The sequence below is a fragment of the Pelodiscus sinensis genome, chromosome 25, assembly GCF_049634645.1.
Source record: "Pelodiscus sinensis isolate JC-2024 chromosome 25, ASM4963464v1, whole genome shotgun sequence".
Classification (NCBI taxonomy): domain Eukaryota; kingdom Metazoa; phylum Chordata; order Testudines; family Trionychidae; genus Pelodiscus; species Pelodiscus sinensis.
Window position 1 is genome coordinate 23,041,705 of NC_134735.1, and position 22,263 is coordinate 23,063,967.

General features: G+C 39.2%; 1 protein-coding gene across 6 annotated transcripts in view; it reads right to left on the reverse strand.

Moving 5' to 3' along the window:
- Nucleotides 1-22,263, reverse strand: part of EYA3 (EYA transcriptional coactivator and phosphatase 3) — a 148,268-nt gene that overhangs the window by 100,226 nt on the left and 25,779 nt on the right. For 3 of the 6 annotated variants that reach the window (XM_075908770.1, XM_075908768.1, XM_075908766.1), the window contains exon 2: nt 3,659-3,757. The exons of 2 other annotated variants lie outside the window; for them this stretch is intronic. In XM_075908770.1, coding sequence (XP_075764885.1) covers nt 3,659-3,691 — 33 coding nt within the window. In that variant the 5' untranslated portion in view covers nt 3,692-3,757. Of the gene's footprint in view, nt 1-3,658; nt 3,758-22,263 lie in introns of those variants that run through there. One more of the 6 variants, XM_075908772.1, reaches the window with a different exon arrangement.

Sequence of the window (22,263 nt, forward strand, 5' to 3'; positions counted from 1 at the left end):
GATCACTTTCCTCTCTTCCAAGTGCCTCAAAATGGATTCCTTAAGGATCCCTTCCATGATTTTTCCAGGAACCGAGGTAAGACTGACCGGCCTATAGTTCTCTGGATCATCCTTCCTTCCCTTTTTTGAAGATGGGCACTACATCTGCCTTTTTCCAATCATCCGGGATCTCTCCCGATCTCCACAACTTTTCAAATATAATGGCCAAAGGCTCCTCAATGACATTTGCCAACTCCCTCAGTACCCTCGGATGCATTAAGTCCGGACCCATGGATTTGTGTACGTTTAACTTTTCTAAATAGTTCCTAACCTGTTCTTTACCCACCATGGGTTGTCCATCTTCATCCCATCTTGCAGCACTTAGCGCCCAAGTCCAGGAGCCAACCTTTGTCCGTGAAGACAGAGGCAAAGAAAGCATTGAGTACTTCAGCTTTCCCCACATCATCTGTCACTAGGTTACCTCCTTCATCCATTAGGGATATTTTCTAAATAGTTCCTATCCTGTTCTTTATCCACCAAGGGCTGTCCATCTTCATCCCATCTTGGGTTGCTTAGCGTATTAGTCCAGGAGCCGACCTTGTCCGTGAATACAGAGGTGTTGCAGCAACACAATTACTAAAATAACCAATATCTAATATCCGTAAGGGTATGTCTACACTTGCCCCCTAGTTCGGAAAAGGGAGGCAAATGAAGCATACCAAAGTTGCTAATCCCATACTTGATTAGCATATTCACGGCCGGTCGCCATTTTAAAATGCCGGTTGCCCGATTTAACTTGCCACGTGTAGACGCAGTGGTCCGATTTAAAACCCTTCCCTTGAATTAACCATTACTTTTCATTGCACGAGGACAATATATGTGGAATGTATAGGATGACTATTCAAACATTAACATTTTACTGATTCTTTAAATTTTATTTCAATTTTGCAAAACTGTCAAGAAAAATTTACCAGCCCTGACATAAAATCTGCTGGCCCAGCCTTTGCCATGCTGGGTTGTTAAAGTCAGGTACTAAAGTTACTTATAACTGTATGACTTGTCTTTTAACTGATATTGGGAAGGGTTTACTTTTTTTTAAAACTGCTACTCTGATGAGTAATACTATCACTTTTCATAACAAACATTAACCCTGGGATCACTTACCACCCCTCTTGCCACATATCTGACTCCCCATCTTTAACTTCAGTTCTCAGTCTCTCCCCGGGAATACTAAAGCACTGAGAGCAGGGTGGCAACTCACAATATGCAACAGACAGCTCTCTGACTGCTGCTGCTGCAAAGCACTTATAAAGAAAAGAAGGCACAGCAAGAAATGAAGACTAAATGACCCTTGCTGTCAAGATGTCAGGATGCAGGATATAACCTGTATGGTGGGATATTTTGGGATGGGAAAGAACCCTGTCACACACCATCTATACAAAATAATTAATGTAAACTTTAAGCAAACATGATGGTTATTCCACATTTGAATAATGCTGATGGAAACAAAAAATAATGAACTGTCTGGAATTACTCCTTTTTTCCATTCTTGCAAAATATTTTAGTATGAGTAATCACGTAAGTAATCAATAATGTGTAACACATCTTTTGTACTAGCAATCAGTAGTTTGTAATAGATTACATTTTCAAAGAATGTTACATAATTAATCCAAGCGGGGAAATCCAGTGCTAATGAGAGGGTGATTTCATTCCGTTCCTTATTTTTAAATGGTAAACTTAGGTCTCAACAATGCTCTCACTGTGAACAACGGTAGCTCAATTCATTAGTTCCCTCCCTCACTGTGTACAAATAACAAACAAATATAATATAAGCTATAATGGATGTTTTCATCACCTATATAAACGTCTAATCTTTTTAGAGTCATACAGAGCTCTCAATCTCAATGTACTCTTGCGTCAGTTTTCCACTCACACGAGTGTGATACAGGAGAGTATTTCTTTGATTAGTTTTAAATTTCCCATCTTTCAGTTTTATTGCATGTTCCCATGTCACTTTATCCATTCTTGTGATATGGGAAAAGTTACAAAATATTAACTAGATTTCTCAGAATAGTCAACCAGAGGAAATACAGTTCTTCAGTCTGAACATCCCCAAAAATCTTTCCCATGTAAAGATAATTAAATGTGTTCCTCCCAAAAATATCCCCATGTTTTCTAGTACATTTGATAACTTCAGTATAAGTAGCCACAGGCTACCATCAAAAGGAAGTAATGTTTTCTTGTTTTGTTTGCATCATGCTTGACTGAATTCTAAATATAACATTATCATTAATTTTTTGTTTGTAACCACTTTAATAATCACACTGGTTCATTTACTTCAAAGTTAGAGGTAGGACATTATATCAAATATGCTGACTATTAGCCTGCATTCACATTTACTCTTCCAGAACTGACAATAACATTCCATCTAAGTCATTTAAAAGACAAAATATGCACTAACATCTAAAATAGCTTTAAGAACTTAAGAAATTTTCTATCAAGAAGAGCATGCACAGTGATAAAACCTCCGAGGAATTTGAAACTGTAAATATAAACAGTTAAAATTAAAATGTCTTGTTTTGTGACACTATTTAAAAAACAGCAAATAGTCCTATAGCACCTTAGAGACTAACAAAAAATGGTATCATGCGTGGGCAAAACCCACTTCTTCAGATGAGTGGAGTTAAGCAGTCCAGAGTACAAACAATTGGCAGAGAAAGAGAGGGGGTGGAGAGGTAAAGAGAAAGGGGGGAAATGGGGAAAAAAATAATGTCAATTAGAATGTCCATGCTAAATGAGGCTAATAGAGTGGGCTCTAAGTAAGTGCTGAAGCTTCTCTCTCCAGCTGGCTTTTGAAATTGCTTTGACACTTTTAGAACTTCACTTTTTTAAGAATAGTGGTAAAAGTGTAGCCGTGTTAGTCTGGTGCAGCTGAAACAAAACACAGGACTGTGTAGCACTTTAAAGTCTTTAAAGTGCTACACAGTCCTGGTTTTTGTTTCACTTTTTTAAGTTATTTAAAATCAGTTATTCATCCTGAAATGTTAATTATCAGAACTTTGGTTTTAGGATGCAGTAAATGGGATTTTAAAACATATTTCACTCCAAATATACTTCTTAAATACAGACAAAGTTAAGTTAAATTAAATTCAATCAAATCAAAGGTGACAATACTGTTTCCTGCGATAACTGTTCACAATATACTAGGGAACTTCTCTAAGCTTTCCAGGATACCAGAAAAAATTAAAGAGCATACAGTTTACAGTAATTGTTTTACAAATGATAGAAATGTAGCCGTGTTAGTCTGGTGTAGCTGACTAGTCCTGTATTTTGTTTTACAAGTGGCATCTTAAATAGTAATTTTTCATTTTCTACAAATGGTTTGAAATAATATGTTTCATTGTACAAATTCTGAAGCAAATATTTATTAACCATTATTTTAAACTAAAATATTCCAAACTTCAAATGTACCTATCTACTTGTTTTATTACTGTAGTCTGTATAACCCCAGTGAGGCTAATGCACAAGATATTTTACCATCAGTAAAAATGATCACCACTTCTAGAAACACATCATAAATGAAAGGCACATTTCTTTCTATCCATAAGCATAACCACAATTGACTTTTTTTAAAACTGACATTTTCCAATAATTCATCATATTTTACAAATATACTTACTGGTTGTTCTGGTAAGTCTTGTGCCTCTTCCATGAGTATTAATATTTTTAATATGCTTAAATGATTAGAATGTGTGTCTTCATCTGCAGTCTTCAAAGCCTGTTAAAAAAGGTGTTCATAGCTTTATATACTTTGTGGGGTGCTTATCATTTAGGCTATCAGAGAATATTCATTTCTATATTTTCTGCTCTCAAGCTTTCTAAAATCATGTTGCCATCTCTAAAATAAGAGACCAAACTCACATATGGAGATTTTGTAAAACAAAGATTTACCTTTAAGCCCCAAAGACATAAACAGTGGGGGACTTTTTTAACGCACGTGGCGCAACTCCACTGCATTTCACTTGCAACATACTCACTCCAGAAGCCAATGTATTAAACATTTCAATCATACACGTGCACTGTGGTTGTACAAACACTTTAGGATTACCAGAGTTAATTTAAGTGATCAACTCCAGGCTACTATGTCAGTAAACAGAACGATACAATCTAACCTGTTTTAATTTAGAACATTTACATAACTGTCACACTAAAAATCAGGACAAGACGCACAACTAAATGTTTCTACAAGCAAGACTGATTAACAGCAATTATTGTTTAAATTGCATACTTAAGAATGTGTAGTCTCACCTTTTATTCTGAAAAAGTTAATTTCAAATAAAGTAAAGGTTTAATACTAAATGTTATCTGTCTTAAGCACTGACTGTAACAATTAAGAATCATGCCCACTGGACTTACCCACAGGAAAGTGAGAGTAGTGAAAGAGACGACTTTCATAATTGTTTTATTTTAATTCCTATAGTCTATTTAAAAAAAACTACTTCCCAGTGGCATTTAAAAAATCCATTAGATTTACACCGGTAAACAGTACCAACAGGACTCAGAATGTAAACAGAGGTTAAATAGTGATACCAAACTCTGAATATGAACCATTACAATTTAAACTTTAATTTCTCTTTGATCACCTCTATCTCCAAATCACTGACATAAAAACCATCAGCCAAACTCTGCTCACCACACTGAAATCAATGAATGTTTCATGAGCTGATTTACCTTCAATATGCATTTTGAGGGAACTGACAATTCTTCCACGATGTACAAAATAATTTTATACCCTTGCCTATAATTCAGTATTTCCCATAAAGAAACATGAAGTGCACAAAATAAGTACACAGCCATTTCATAGCTAGATTAAAGCAACCACAAAAAGCATGGAAAGAATACATAATAATTTAGGAATACATACACCCCTACCTTTTTAATTAGCTAAACTTCAAAGCAAAACACTTTCAAAACAGCCTATTTTCAAAAATAACTTACTCTTAAATGTCATTGACTTTCACTCAGATTAAGACCAAATGACAGATACTTCTGAAAAATGTACTGTGTGTGTGTACTACTCACAGCACAGCAGATGAAGGAATGTGTGGTAGTCTGAATTTGTAGTTTTTCAGTTTAAATGCATAGCATCACGTTACATATAAAAAGTTGATTTCTTAATTTCGTTTTTACAATTTACTCCTTTGTAATTTACTTTCAGTGAAGGAAATTGTGGATTTTAACAATTCCTGAAATATTTGCAAAAATGGAGTACATTTTCTGAAAGTTGTAAGCTGAAACAAAATGAAGATAACGCTATTAATCAGATTTTGATACAAATCCTATCTGACATTTTGACCTAGTGCTTCCATAAAATATTTTTATTTGGATTGGTTTTCCTCAGAAAGCAAGAGTTAAAACTCTCTTTGCTTTCTTACCTACATTTTTTAATTTTTTTTTTTCAAATAAACTGAAGGGCAAATTTGTTCTCACAATATTGGAATTTGGACAATATAAGCCAAACTCACATGTAATTTATAAATAGGGTTTAAATTATGTATTTATTTAAAATGTTTTTACCCCGCCTCCCTATTTAAAATATTCAAGGTGGCTTACAAAATTTTTAAAACAGTACAAATGTATATAAAAAATTAAAATATGAGACCCCAGAGGGACATAAAACCTACTAAAAAGTCTCAAGAGGAGGAACACACACAGACTCAAACACCAATTCAAGCATGGGTTAAAAAAAAAAAAAAACCAGAAGATTCTTCTTTGCAAACTAATCGGACATCTTGCAACCCCTGGATGAAGACTTCTCCAAATCAAATCATTTACTGCACCAAAATAAAAATGGAGAAATTTCTTGTCCAGGTGGCAAATGAACTTAAGCCAACACTTTCCTAGAGGAAAAGAGACTGTAAAATATTTGCTACAATGAATAGCCATTTATACTGAGGACATTCTATAAAGGCCAATCCAAATTGTAGCTAATATTACAGAGAAGCAGATAGAACACAACCAGCAGAAGAGAAATCATGTATCACAGGGGTTAATGGGATAATGGTAGTGCAGCTGGATAAAGGATTAGGAGTTCTCTAAGCAACATAGCTTTTTAGTTTAGAGTGTCTGTTTAATGTTTTATTCACACTTTGTCAGGGCACAAGATGGGTGGCATATGCCATATTATTTAGCAAACCTGCACCTTTGCTGACAAAGTTGGTAAAAAAAAGTTAGAAAAAATTAATTCTAAGTTTTTACTACTAATTTCAAAAGCAGATTTTTTAATTCATGAAAAATTAAGGTAGACATGCTTTGACAAATGTATCTACACAATTTCCACTGGACAACCTTTAAAAAAAAAAGTAGTCATATTTTACCAAAATCACCCTCAAGCATTCCTAGGTCCCCTACATAGTCTGAACTATTGTGCTGTTTCATATAGTCATTATACTTGAATCTTCAAAACTTCCAAATGATGGCTAACCTAATAAAAACATGAAGCCATAGTTCACTAGATTAGGAAATCAGAGTATTTTCAAGAGGAAAGTAACTGGTATCTGTGAATATAAACCAGTATTCAAAACATTAGTTCAAAAACCTACAGCAAGCCACTGAATAACAGGAGGCAATCTGAAGTTTCAAGCTCCTGAAGCAGTCTTGTGAAACTTCTTTTTAATTTGAAAAATAAAACTTTTGTCTTTTAATAAGACAGTTCAGTGTCTACCTTCTGAGCTATCTACAAGAAACAAGATTCCAGAAAAAATAAATAGCAATTTTTGTCAGCTATAAAACAGAATGATGAATATATACATCTAGGGACACTCTGAAATCTGAACAAAATTAATAAAGTTTTAGTGCTTTAAACCCAATCTGAAATTGTATTAATTAATTTAAGCTAATTTATTATCATTATGGGCAAGTAGCTTTTTGCTAGAGTCAGTATTATAAAATAAAAAGATTCCAAAAAGATAGATGCTTTATACGCCATTTGCTTTAGTTTGTTCAATTCACTGAAAAATCGTTTTCCTAAACTTCAAACTAAGAGACACAAAAAGCAGAAGCATGGACTATAACATTTCATATATCAATTTCTCAGGCTTCTGTTCCTATAGCAAAATTCTGACACTGTATCTCCATGTTAAACCTGCGTTAAAAGTGCTGACAGGTAAAAAGAGACCTGTTGCATTAAATCCTATTTTAAAAATCTTCACCAGGCAAGTCTGGAATGTTAAAACTCAGTGAGGATGAAGATAATTCCCTCAGCAACTCAGCCTGATATTAGCAGCAAATACCAATCGTCTTCTCCAGAATCATAGGCTTTGGCTTTGAGTCTTTAAAATGCCAGCTGGAACTTAGAGTGTCTCCCAAATTGCAAATGAATAAAGATACCACCAAATAATTTAAATATCAATGGAAAGCACTTTAGATACTTTTTTATTATTAAAAAACTGTGTCTGGTTTTTTCTCAAACTGTATTTGCCTGAATGTATGCTTTTCATATTCTACTCCCTTTTAAATAATGAAATTAAAGACAGACAGACAGATAGATAGAAGCTATAATGAACTATGATACACCTTGAGGTTTTAAAATGTATAATATTTTACACAATTCTTTCAATCCATTATCCTGCAAAGAATGTATAGCATTCCTGCATGTGATAGCAATTAATTCTGTAATGAATGGGTTAAAATAATGCTAAACTCCTGAATGGAAAAAGAGACATTTCATTATGATCTACCCATCTCTCTATCCTATGGACATACAGAATAGACAGTGGACAGGAGAGAGCTCTGTTAGATCACCTACTCCATCATCCAGCCAACACAGGATTATTCCTTAAAATATACATCAGCACTTCAAAATAAACAGTACTGCTGACTGATTGCTCAGTGTTCAGAAACTACGCAGTATCTAGGCACACTGAGGCGTGGCAGATCCCTGAGGTATTTGGTATTAAGTTTCTGTATTTTATTTCCTTTAGGGTTTCGTTGAATTAAAAAATGCAGCAGAAGATGGCGAGGACAGGAACACAGGAATGCTAAGTTAGTCTTCCTTACTGTATTGTTACGAGGCTGTCTTACACTGACACTGCAGATGATCCAAAAAGCCAGTGCTGTGTTTACTACTGTAACAATGATTCTCTGCCCTACTGTCATTGTGCATAGTCATAATATGAAGTTAAAGAATCCGTATAGGGAGCACAAAACAAAACAAACAAAAAAAGAAACTGTAGTTATTTAAAATTAAGTCCAATTGTGATCTGTAGGCTTGTATACAACGTATTTTTAACATGGTATGAAAAAATAACAGAATTGGAAATTACAGTTGAAACCAAAAGCTGCTTCTGTGAGACAGCTACTTCCCTTTAATACAAAATGCCACTAATTTATTTATGATGTATCTGATCTGTTTTATTACTCTTATTTTTGTACTGGGTGTTTATTTTCCTTGTCCCCATACAATGATTGTTGTACAATATAATAATTATTGTACGATACATTCAGTGCCTACTAGATTAGCATGCCTATGAGCAGTAAGAATATAGCATAGAATCTCAGCAAATTAGTGATGCATTTGTAGCTTTTTGGACCATCCACAATATCAATAAAAACTTCTGTTTACATTCACTTTGTACTATACTCAAAGGATCTACTAGAAAATACTATTAAATATAAAAAAATCAATATCCCCCATGTATGCCTTTCTAATACCATAAACTCCCACAGGAAATAAAACACAGACATTGAATGCAGTGAAGGAACCTTAAGGAGTCTGCCGTTAAAAAAAATCTAGAACAAATAAATGTAGAGTGAACACTGCTGCTCCCTACAACATAGGCAATATTACTGTGCATGGGCTGCAGGTACTAGCTGAAGCTTAATGTCTTAAAATAAAAATTGTCCATGCTAATACAGAGAGATAACATTTCCTATTAAAATAAGAGGGGGATAAAAATCCATACTGGCCAAAAGGAAAAAGGCTCCAGGGGAAAATGCTGTCAAGACAAGAAACTACGAATAAAGTAACCAGTAAAACTTAAACTGTAAAACACGGAAGCCTTTTAAGCCATTTCTTGCAAATTCTACCTCTAAAGTCCTGTTAAAAATAGTTGTGTACAAATACTGTAACAGCAAATTCAGTTAAAAATTGTACTGTCATGATGAGAAAAAAAGTTAAACTATGCAAACAAGGTCTATGCAAACGGTTTGCAATTTAGTTTGACATTAAAGGATGCAGTGGAGTAGACTAGGTCCAAAAATGCACCTCTGGACTGCTGTATTTTTCCCACCACTCTCACACAGTAAAGCAAAGGTAAAAGTCTGAGTTAGTCTCAGACACAGCTTCTGTCTGATAGTGGTAGTTAAATCATTGTAAAATCTTTACATTGCTAGATCCCAGGTCAATGATTGCACTGAATCTACTGGAAAAATACTCAGAGGAGTTTTACATGTCTATGCCCCAGTATATAGTGTCCTGTCACTCTTTTATGGAACCAGAAAGTAGAACAACTGAAGTAAGGAGTTAGCAATTTTCTGTATTTGCATTGCTATTGCTTTAATCAATCTGAATTTGGAGCCAAAGCTGGTAACTTTTCATTTCCCACATATTGGCCTCTGTTTTTGCATGTCAGACGAGGAGAAGGCAGATACAGGAAGAGAGGTCTCCTTCCCCATCCAAGAGTGGATCTGGTGACCTGGTCCCTACTCAAAGGCCAGTTCACATGGATTCCTTAGGTTTTCCCACTACTTCATTAATCAGCTGGCCAAAATCTTCCCTTTCATTGGACTCCCATCATTCATTTCCCTTAGTGACATCCACATCCAAGACCACTTTTTCAATTAGTCAGTGTTCTTGCTAGAATCAGCCAAAAAGGGGCCTCAGTCTAGTTCTGAGTGTAGACAATTTTCCATTCTGTTTTAAGTTCAGATCTATATGAAGTGAATTGGGATTTCAGCTGGAATTCGCACTGGTACAGTTGTCCAGGAGTGAGTAAAACTGAGGACTAAACTTCATTTTTCCCTCTCTAAAGGGCTCACTGCAGGCCAGAGAGATAGCTGGATATGCACATGGTGAAGTCTATGCCAACACGACAATACAAATAGATAACTAAGTGGACAAAAAGAGGACTTGAGTCTGTAGGATGGTAAATCTGCAACTTCCAATAACAAAACTTTATTCTAAAAACATGCACAGAAGGAAAAAGAGTAGCAGCATTCAGTGACTGATATTAACTCCAGTGATACATTTTATTAAAAGCTAAAACCTTATTTCTGTGTGTGCCACTGAGAGATGAGAGCAATTTAGAATTGTTAAGTAGACAATTTTTTTTCCAAAGTAAACCCTGAAGTAGAATTGAAAGGTCATATGCCATCTGGATCAAGTGACTTTCAAACACTAACTTCAAATATTATAACCAAGGCACACATTCAAAACTTGATCACCTTTAGACACTCTCAGCAGATATGGGAGAAAGCCCCCTTCTCCCATCTCTCCAACACACACACTTACCTGCATACACTGGATTTATATTTTAATATCTTTTTTATATGAGACATGGTAAAACTCATGGGACCAGCATCTTAGGGATTCTCTTTAACAGAAATACTAACAGGGGAAGTTAACAGCTCTGTTCCAAATTTGGGATCACAGTTCAAGAGATCTCTCTCCTTTCCCATTTTATCTTTTAATCACATTACATTCCATATTACATTTTATTAATTCTACATAAAACATAGAATGTAAATCCTTTATAGCCTGAGAACTAGAATGTTAGGAATTCCTTTCTATATAAGTTTGTGTTTTTAATGGAACCATAATTACACAGGATTCCTTAAGAGTTGGAGAAAAATCTCTTAATTACAATTAGTCTCTTATATTAAAAGAAGCAATCTCTGCCCTTTAAATTACCATTTTTAGATTTTATCAGAAGTTTAATTTTTCTTCAGAATAGCTTTTTTGAGGAATTGTGTCAATCCTCAAACTATCACTAAAATTTCAAAGTTACAGAATCTATATTGTACTATTTTACATGGAATTTTAGTTCTGTTTTAGCATGATATTTTATTCTGAAGGCAGAAAAATACTAAAAATAAAATATTTTGGCATAGCGGGAGTATTTCTAATTGTTTAGAAACATCTATAAGATGTATCGATATTCATAAGAGCCTTCACACTGTCAGGTAAATAACCGAAGAAATGTTTATGGCTTTTCTCTACTTTGGAGCAAAGTATCCAGGACAACTGAGTGGTATAAATTTGCAGAGTAACTGATTTTTTAAGAAACTTGTGAAAGCAAATAATCCAACTTCTCAAAGAATCTACAAAACAATAGACTGTAGTACCCTTAGGCATTAAAAACAAAAATAATACCTACCCTGAATGAAGCATTATTGTAAAATGGTTTATGAAAGCAAGTTGCAACCTATGAGGAGGCATGAATGAGCAGACTTAGTAGCATTACTGGCAAGGGCAATCTTGTTCTCTCGTGTTTACACTTTATGTTAATAAGCAAAATAGTATTTATTTGCAACATTAGGGAGCAAACAAAAACAATGTTTTCTTTTAGGTCATACTAGGGTATAAGGTTAACACAAAAGAATGAGTCATTATGTAAACAGCAGTTATAACCACAGTTCCAGTCTTTATATCCTAAGCTTTATGCGAATACTAAAGCCTCCCTGTTTCCTGAAAAAAATCTGCCTATGACCACAAATCCAACAACCTGCAGATTTCCTACAAGAAATTATTTGCCATTCTTTTTCCTCCAGTTATTTTGTCTTAAATTTAAGTACATGAGAAATTCAAATCTGAATAGCCCCGCTAGTCAAAGATCACAAAAAATGCTATTTGACAGCCCCAGAGAATAATGAAGGAGGTGAAGCAATCAGATCATAAAGCAACTAGATGGGCTAACAAGGTATGAGGGCATTAAATTACATGTTATTTAATGTGCCTTCCTACACTTAAAAAGATTGGGTTTGTCTCAGAGAGGAATGTCTCTGATGGGAAAAATAAACCAGTGGAAACCCAGATAGGAGGTAAATTTAACTCTTGTTTATGACTTAGTACAATCTGGAGAACCATACCATGTTAACATTAGTCAAATCAATATGTATTTTTAAAAGACAAAGAAAAAGGCACCAAGGATAACAGTAGAGCTTTCTTGGGGGCTGACCCAGGTCTCTGAGGAACTAAGGACCATTATAAAGCTTACAACCCTACACTCCAAGAATAAACATGCGATTGATATCAGAGGAGTAGCCGTGTTAGTCTGAATCTGCAAAAGTGGTGAGGAGTCCTGTGGCACCTTATATACTAACCGAAGTGTTGGAGCATAAGCTTTCGTGGGCAAAGACCCACTTCGTCAGATGCATGTCTGACGAAGTGGGTCTTTGCCCATGAAAGCTTATGCTCCAACACTTCGGTTAGTCTATAAGGTGCCACAGGACTCCTTGCCACTCATGTGATTGATGTTAATACTACTAAGCAATGTGATTATTTATAATTTGTATCATCATAACACCTAGCATTAGTGCAAGGCATTCAGATACTACGATGATGAGCATGGTACTGTATAAGCAGCTATAAGGATAGCCACCAGGCAGGAAATAAATCAAGGTACAAACAAACCAAAAAACTTTGTCCACCAAGAACTTTTTTTTACAAGTATTTGCCTAATTCAGTTCAGGGTAAAACAAACACTGACTCTTTCATTTCTTCATGCACAGAACTGCTCTGTAACAATGTTTCTGAACACTATGCATAAATAAATCCACTCTATTTGCTTTATTAAAAATGTAATTCTAAAACTTTCACACACAATTTTCCTCCTTTAATTCCCTAAGTGGTAGGTTCGTGGTGATTGATATCTCCAACTGAGACCTAGCTCTCCACCGACAGTTAAATACCCCTTCTAGGTTGCAAAATGGAAAATATACAGCTAGTGAAGTTAGGGGCTATACTCATCAGCATTCCAAGACAGGGAATAAAGAACCAAGTTTGAGATGCAACTCTCATCTCCTTAATTGCTTCTTACAACTGCAGTAGTGTTATACATGCAATCTATTTTATTTCTGAAAAGAAAATGATCCAGTGTGACGAAGTCCAGGTTGAAAACCCTATGGGGCTAAAATGAAATTATGGATTACAAATATTAAAGCATTTAGTTTGCACACTTATGTACAAATTTAAGAAAGATTTAAATCCTTTGTAGCATTTTTACTAGAAGAAAACTACCATCATATCTCAAGAATTAACGTCAGATGAAAGATATTATACTAGACGTAGGATTGCAGAACAAGAATTGCTAATTATGGGCCCTGCCTGACACTACCTGTTAGTAAGTCATTTAACCTTAAATGCAGTCTGTTACACAGCTGTAATAGTTTGCTACCTCACAAGGATGTCGTGAAAAGCCAAGTAATTTGAAGATTAAATCATTGTACCTATAATAAATTAGTCACATTGTCAAAAGATGAAACATCAGTTGGATATTTTTGGCAGATAGTTTAGTTCAAAGAGAAATAAAGATTATGGAAGATATAAATGTAAGCAAAACCCAATCACTTTCTTTGGAAACCCTAAAGAGCAGTTTGATATGTAGACACATTACCTGATAGCATCATATCAACAGATGGTTTCATTAGGAGGAGAAACTGACTCATAAGATCAGTCTTATCTCAGCCACTCCACTTTCCCCTCCCCCCACAGCTCCAGCATTTGCACCCTACTGGTGACATAAAACCCTACTTGTGACATTGTGATGGCGCGTTGGGGTCCCCCGCCTCCTGCGCCCCCGAAATGGTATGCACAGACTCCACCAGCCGGTAGAACAGAGGGAGTTTATTGCCTCTCCAGAATACAGCACAGCACAGATGTCACCAGGTTACAGGGCAGGGCTAGGATGCCTCAGCCCCCCTTGATATGGGGGGGGGGGGTGTCTTGGCTTCTAAACCCCCCAGCCTGTTGCTGAGGCTGCTTCCTCCATGCTCCCAGACCCAAACTAAAACTAACTTTCCTCCAGCCCTGCCCCCCAGCCAGGGCAGCCTTCCACCTTCCTTTGTTTCTCCCCATGGGGGGTGGCTGGTCAGACAGGTTTGGAGCCCCCTTTGCATAATGACCAGACAGCAGAGGTCGCCACAGCCCTAGCAAGGCACCCCCACTACGTCACAGACATAAAACCCTACTCAAAGTATTTTCTAGTAATAATAAGGAACCTAAATCAACACTAAACAAATGAAAACAATATCTATCTCACCATCTGAACACGCCACAGAGCTGAATATCGCCGACAAAAATATGCAGTAATGAGTCCAAAAACTAAAAACCCAACAGAAAAAGAAATGTGTCCACCACCTTTACACGTCAAGAATCTGAACAATAATCTTCTCAGAAAACAATATTCCGGAGTCTGACATATGATGGTAGAGGAGGTTGAGTTGAAAGGTCTCCAATATAATGAAAGACAAAAACAATGTGAGTGTAAAATAATTTCACAGGAGGACCTCTCCATTTCAGTTTTTTAAAGGAACTATGACAAATCTTTCAGAAATGATGGATACATAAATTTTAAAAAATGTTCCACACGGCTATGAAAGAATTAATTTTTTCTCTAGCTTCTCACCAGCAGTTTCCTCTCAAGCTCTGGGAAAAGGAAAATTGTACATATGCAATAATTACAGAGCTGTTCAGGTATGCAACAGGACTCTCAGACATCTAACAGGCAAGTGTTTAGACAGCCCCAGCACCGAAAATGGTTTGAGTTAGGACTTTCAAAAACCTTGCTTCCCACTTTGTAGACTAGCTGCCTACAGAATTTCCCTCTGCTCTTACTCATTGGTCTTATGTCACAGGAGTAATACATTTTTTAAATTACTATTAAAAATATTAGTTTTAATATATATGTTACGTGATTAATCTCAGAGCATTCAAATTCCAAAATGATTTTGTCTACAATTTTTTGTATTTTCATCATTGTCCCTGAAAAGTTTAACTTAAATTATGTGACCAATATAATTTTCTTAGAGAAGTCTGACTTTCTTTTTGCACGGATATTGAGAACTTAGGCAGTGCTTTTGTTACATGCACAAAAAACTTCTATGAATTTCTGTTATATATAATGATGCATTTTTAGTCTACCGTAAACATATTTTAGAACTAATGTAAAAAGAAAAAGCAATCTGAATTTTTAACTTCAAAATGAGAAGCCTCAAAATAATTGGTATTGTAACATAATCGTACACATTTTAATAATGGCTTATGTCCAGGACTCTGCTATATTCAATTTTCCCACTCCTTGCAAAAACAGTTCACTAAAAAGTTCACAGTTTATTAACTGCAGCAAATAAATCACTTTAAAAACAATCACCAGAACAAATGCAAATTGTGCCAAAATTATCCAGCTTGTTTGTTTCACACCTTACTTAAAATCAGAAATGTATCAGCTCAGCTATAGAAAAGGAGATTGGAACATAAATCTTAAACCATTGCTCTGTGTGCTTCTTCACTAGTACTCCCTATTTGCCACACTTCATAGTCCTTTTTTTCCTGTAGACTAACCTGCAAAGAACCCAGGGCTGAGATACAAGTGTTGAGTTTAAATAGAATGTATGGCTCTTAAATGAAAAATAAAAGCCTCATCTCTCTGTGAAAGTTATCAAGGGCAAACTCTGAGCTTAAAAGGAACAGCAGTGGACTAAGAATGTCTAATTATCTGTTAGCCCTCTTGTATTGAAAAGTGATCATTTTAAAATTCTAATTACATTAGCACCATAAATGGCCATAGAGATCTTTTAAGTACAGAATAGCTTACTGAAGTCATTGCATCCTTAATTGGAACAAAGAGAATATACTGGACAGTAATCTTGTTTTCTGTTCTCTTCCTTCCACATAGTGCTCTAATGGTTGGACTGCACACACAGCTGGGGAATTGTAAATGAAAAAACTTTTCACAGGAATTTCAAAACATAAGATGATGAAAATAGAATTGCTTTCACATATATGATATGTAAAATATTTTTTTCTTTAAATAAAACCTTACATCTTGATTGTAAAATAACCCAATTGTCCCTGCAAACCAATCTAGAATGAACAGAATTATATCACAAACATAAAATGATCTACCCTTACAAGATTTTTCATTTTTAGCTACTCAGTAGAACACTCTCTATCATGGAAACATGACACAGTAAGTGACAACTAGTTTAATTAATTCCTGTTTTGGGTACTACAGCATTTACATCTTGATCAAGAATGTAGTTTCTAAATTCACAAACTAGATACAACTATGCTGAATAAATCAGATGTCCAGAGTAAAAGTGTTTCTTTTTTCAATAAACATGCAATGATAGGGTCCCTAGATACTACCCTATTAAATAAATTATGCATGAGTGCACACATTTATGCATGCAAGCAAGCGTCTGTGTAGTTTGCATGTACTTTTCTACAAACACAGAAAATCTATACTAGTGGTCCCCAACATTTTGGGGCTGCTGGGGGTCCGGGGGTGGGGCCACCCATGTGCCGCACGCCCCGGGGCAGGTCGGCCCTGATCACTCGGCGGGCGCACATAAATGTCCCAGCAGGCGCTGGGACCACTGATCTATACAATTGCTATACCTGCACCTGTTGCAAGAAAAACGGTCCTAAATAAAGTATACAATAATCTTCGTGTGCATTTTAAAAGAGTAGCACCACCCTTTACAGGCCACAGCTACACTTTCTTGTAGCTAACCTTCTACACAGTGCTGGTCAGAACATAATAAGTAAGTGGTTTGCCAGAACACAGTTATCCAGTGGGGAAACTCAAGCCTTTTCAGAGCTCTAGCAGGTCAGCTCATGCAGCCACGGCATCTCAATCACTAAGAGTGGCCTGTATTTATTTACCTCAGGCTGCCCTCAATTTTATTTTCAATAAGAAGTGATAAATATTTTGCAAATGCAAGTTTTGATTTTCTATGTTGACTATTAAAGGCTGCCAGGATCCAGCACACTGGTCGATTAAGCTCTAAATAGATCTTTCATCATATACCCAAATCCGTTTAAGTGCTCAGCAGAAAGCCACAACTGTATTGAAAACATTGTAACTACAGCAAACTTAGCAATTTCTCTTTATTATTTGGCTTTAGGAGTGGCCATGATACTTATCATGGAGCAAGCAGTTCTAGGACACCTGGAGCAATTTGTGTCTTAGCAACCAGAGACTGCCATAGTAACCCACTCAAAAATGTTAAAAAAGAATGAAATAGTAGTTTTAATATAAATTGTTTCAACATCAAAGTTCAAAACTTTCCTGCTAGTCCATCCGAAAATTCACTTCAGAAGAGGGAATATGGAAGTAGTGGTCTAATCACAGGACAAGACCTCCGTAGGACCAGATGGCTAATCTCCCTGCGTTAGCAAGTCGCTGAACCTCTCTACCTCACTCACTCGGTCTGATAAGAACATAAGAAAGGCCACACTGGGCCAAACCAAAGGTCCATCTAACCCAGTGGTCTCCAACCTTTTTAAGCACAAGATCACTTTTTGAATTTAAGTCAATCCAGGATCTACCTCAAACCCAAATACCCCTGCCTCACCCCTTCGCCAGGGCCCCACCCTCCTCACTCTGTGAAGATGGGGTACAGGAAAGGGGGACAGAGCAACATCAGCACCCCCCTGCCTCTGTCTCCCCCACCCCACACAACAAGCAGGAGGCTCCCAGGGGGCAGCTCTGAGCAGGGGTAGTAGGGGGAGAGCCAGCTGAAGTGCTGGCACTTGATAGCCTCCCAGCCAAACCAGTCAGGATCACCTGTCAGAGGCACCAAGCTCTACCAGTAGATCCTGATCTATGGGTTGGTGACCACTGATCTAACCCAAATGTCCTGTCTTCCAACAGTGGCCAATGCCAGGTGCCCCAGACACAGTGAAGAGAACAGGGAATCATCAAGTGATCCCTCTCTGTCATCCATTTCCAGCCTCTGACAAACAGTGGCTAGGGACACCATTCCTACCCATCCTGGCTAATAAGTATTGATGGACCTAACATCCATGAATTTATCTAGTTCTTTTTTAACCCTGTTAAAATCCTGGTCTTCACAACATCCTCTGGCAATGGGTTCCACAGGTTGACTGTGTGCTATGTGTAGGGATGTGAGTAGTCAACTACCCAATAAGCAAAAGTGTATTGGGTAGTAGACTGAAGTATCGACTACTTGTTTCCCACCCACTGTGCTGCCTCTAAGAGAGGCAGCAAGAGGGAGAGGGGGTTGGGGAAGCTGCTGCAAAGGTTCGCAATGGGCAGAGGCTGCTCCGGCAGCGGCTGCTCCGGCAGCAGCCCCCGTCTACAGGGGTCCCAGCTAGGGATGTAAGTGTAGTCGATTAACCAATTAACAGATAAGCAAAAGCTTATAGGTTACTGCTAGACTACACACATTTCCTCCTTCCCCCACCAGTAACATTTTTAGCAGGATGGCCAGCAGCCTGGCTCAGTCCTGGCTTGCAATGGATCCGGGACCTACTCCTGCTGCAGCTCTGCATTTAAAGTGTATTAAGGAACGAGACGAGCAGGCAGCCTGGCTCAGTTCCGGCTCACACTGGATCCAGGAGCTCAGACCACGCTCTAGACAGGGGCTGCTACCACCCCACACTGCTACCTCTTTATCAGAGGCAGCAGCGCTGGGCAACAGGCAGCCAGTCCGCGAGGGGAGCTGTTTTTTAAACTGGCTCTCCGCACAGACCAGCTCCCGCCTGGCACCCCATGCTGCTGCCTCTGATAGAGGGAGGAGCAAGGAGTGCCAGGGACTCCTCGGGAGCGCAGCAAGAGCACACTGGCTGCCGGCTCCGCCGCTGGGGACTATCGAATAGTCAATTAACCGATAAGAATTCATGAGGATACTCAACTATTCAATTAACTGATACTGAACATCCCTAAGTTGGGGCTGCCTGGGAGTACAGGTACTCATGCCCCTTTGCTGGGATGACGTACTTTCTGCCCTTTTAGAGACAGGGGAATGGAGGAGAGGGCTTGACAGAGGGCCATGGTGATCTTGGCCATCTTGTCATGAAGGGGTAAGGTCCCCCTGGCTGGAGCTGAATGACCCAACACCCCGAAGAGGGTATCCTCTGGCTCAAGTTCCTCCACTTGGAGGTTCAAGTTGGTGGCCACCTGAGTAAGCCCTTGTGGGCCTGCACATCATCAGGGGAATCACTGCTGGGGCCCCACGATGGCTTCATCCAGAGACAAGGAGAAGACCTGTGCCAGAGGAACCTCATTATGGGTGGGGGAGGTCGGTGCCTGTATCTCATCCACTGTTCCTCCTGAGGGGTAGAAGCCTTGGGCGCCGGGAGGGGTCCCAGCCCTCACGACTTCCAGTCCCCACTGGAGCAGCCTCTGCCCATAGGGCGCCAGGTCTCCCTGCGGACAGAGGCTGCTCCAGACACCGGAGAAGCCCCTGCCTGCGGGGCACTCAGATGAGAGCAGGGCTGCTCTTCAGGGGACAGCAAGGCAGCCCCTAGTCACGGTAAGCAGGGAGTTGCTTCAGCCTCCCATTACCAGTTAACTGGAACCATTAAACATTACCGGATTACCAGTTAACCTTTCACATCCCTAGTTGTGCCTGGGTACATGAAGACTGTATCATAACACATACAAAAGAGAGCTGATTTAAGGTTCCACACGCAACTTTAATTCTAACAATTCCTAACTTAGGATTGCAGAGTCCAGCACTCTAAACAATGTTCTTTTAATGTCATTTTTGCAATTTAGGATTTTAAAAAACAAACTGAAAAAAACCTGAAATTCCATCATGCAGCATCATACCAACTCCCCATGACTCATCGACAGGCCAGATGGATCCACGACACAGACCTTTGTCCCTGGCGCTAACTAAGTCAACGTCAGCAAGAGTAAGTTGCTATCCTCTGTGTCCACCCGCACTAGAGGACTGGGATGCTCTGCCAAGGGGTTTCACAGATATTTGCTGACAGCAGAGCACTGGTGAGATGCAGGGATCTTGGGTTCCATCCCAGGCTCTGAAGGGGGCTCATTAGCAGCTGGGGGCACGGCCTCGCAACGTGCCATAGCATGGCAGGCAGGTGGACCAGCGGTTGGGAACTGCTGGCCTACAGAATATCTTGCCAGAATGGAACACAGCATAAAAGAGTTCTGCCATAAAGAATCTCCTTTGGAAAAAACTATATTCTCCTCAAAAGGAGAGTAGGTAAACACGAATAGCCATGAGGTGTCCCCTGACAGAATTAATTCAAAGTCTTAAGTTCCCCAGAAAGATCAAGTAGTCCAAAATTGCAGAGCTATACCACAAGAAGCTGAAGCTGGTGGTGTTCACGCTAGGGATGTTAGCATGATTAACCAATAAGATTAACCTATAAGCCCAGGCTTAACAGGGGGAGACAGTGACTTTTAAGCTGGCTCCCTGTATGTGCTGGCTCTCGTGAAGCTGCCTCCCCACCCAGAGGCACCAGAATGGGGGGGGCAGGGGCAGGTGGGAGATGATGCTTGGGGTGCGTCGACTTCAAAGCCGGCTCCCCAGGAGCGCCAACTCCCGCCTGCCCCTCCATGTAAATGTGTAACACCAAAAAAGCCAGGGGTTAGACATTTACACAAATACACATTAGTTAACATCCTCAGTCCACACAGATAAAAATCTTCTCCGCTCAGCAGCATTAGCGCAAGTCTTCACTGCAATATTAAGTTGATCTAAGTTATATCAATGTACAGCCTGGACTTAGCAGCTAATCTTGTCAGCTACATGCACTCCCCACTTCTTGCTATCTTTGTATCAGTGGCAGCAGGAACCAGTGCCCCCAAGAAGCTAGCTTAGAAGCCGGCTCCCGATTAGTATCAGATCCGCTTCCCTCTACCCCCACATTTTTGCCTCTATCAAAGAGGCAGCAGTGTGGAGGCTGAGGAAGGCAGGCGGGAGCTGATATGTGCAAGGAGCCAGCTTTCAAGCAGGCTCCCCATTCATATTGGCTCCATGCACCCGCCTGTCCTCACTTGCTGCCTCGTACAAAGGCAGCAGTAGGGGAAGGAGCCGGTGCTGGTGGGATCCGACTTAAAAGCCAGGTCCCTCAGCACTGACTTCACAATGCTGCCTGCCCGCCCTACGCTGCTGTCTCATTCAGAGGTAGCAGCACACAGGGGGGCATACGGGAGGCTGCTGCGAAGCAGCCTCTGTCCACTGTTAGCCCTGGGCCCGCCACGGACAGAGGCTGCTCTGCAGCAGCAGCTCCCATCTATGGAGAGTCCAAGCTCCCCTCGGACAGGGGCTGCTGCCACCTTGTGCTATGGGAGCCAGTTTGCACAGGAAGCTGGTTTTTGAAGCAGCTGCCCTCGCGGACCAGCTCCTGTCTGATAACAGAGGCAGCAGCGTGGAGTGGCAGGGGGCTCCCTGGGAGCGGGGTTGACAGTGTAGGCTGCCAGCCCTCCCCCCGGGGATTATTGAATAGTCATGGAACCCCTAAAATTTCATGCGGTTACATGACACTTCAATTACATGCTATCTAACATCCCTAGTAATCACATCACTTGTGTGTGTCCATACTAATCTCCCCATGTTGGTGATGCACACCCTCATCAGGCATGCTTGCAACAACACAGTGCCTACACTGATGCCGTGTCAACTTAATGACATCAGCTTAAGTGGTAGAGTTATCAATCCAGCATAGAGGGCAAGTTACACTGGGGGGGGGGGGGTCACAATTTAGTGTAGATGTTTACAGAGTCAGATCAACCTAACTCTGTAGTGTAGACCAAGGCTGAGTTTTCCTGGTAGTTTTTTATGCTGTTGGTTAGAATAATCTATATATCAAACACAACCTCTCGGTTTCTGATAACCATCCAAAAACCACAGATGTTTGGTGGAAGGGACCAGATGAAAGGCCCCTTTGTTCTGAGGCAAGAGATCGGAAGATAGTAGAAGATGTACCAGAGCATGGCTCAACAAGCCTATCAGTTCCAGATATGAGAAATGCCTTGGAAGAAGGGGTTGTAAGGGAGTATGTTGGTGATCCTTTCCTACTTTGTCGGGACTGGAAAGATGAATAAGAAAACTCCAGTGCCAAAGTGAGGGCTGTAGAGGTGCTAGGCTATAACCACTGCAGCTTTCAGTGACAGCAAGTGGTTGGTACCACTGAGGCAATGGACCTGTATGCTGGCGGAACATGGAGCCCTACCAATAGGAAAGAAGATTCAGACTCTTCCATAACCTAGAGAGCCTCAGTACTATATTTCTCATTACTACTGGACCTCAGGGTAAAGTTGAAGTATTCACATAAGAACGGCC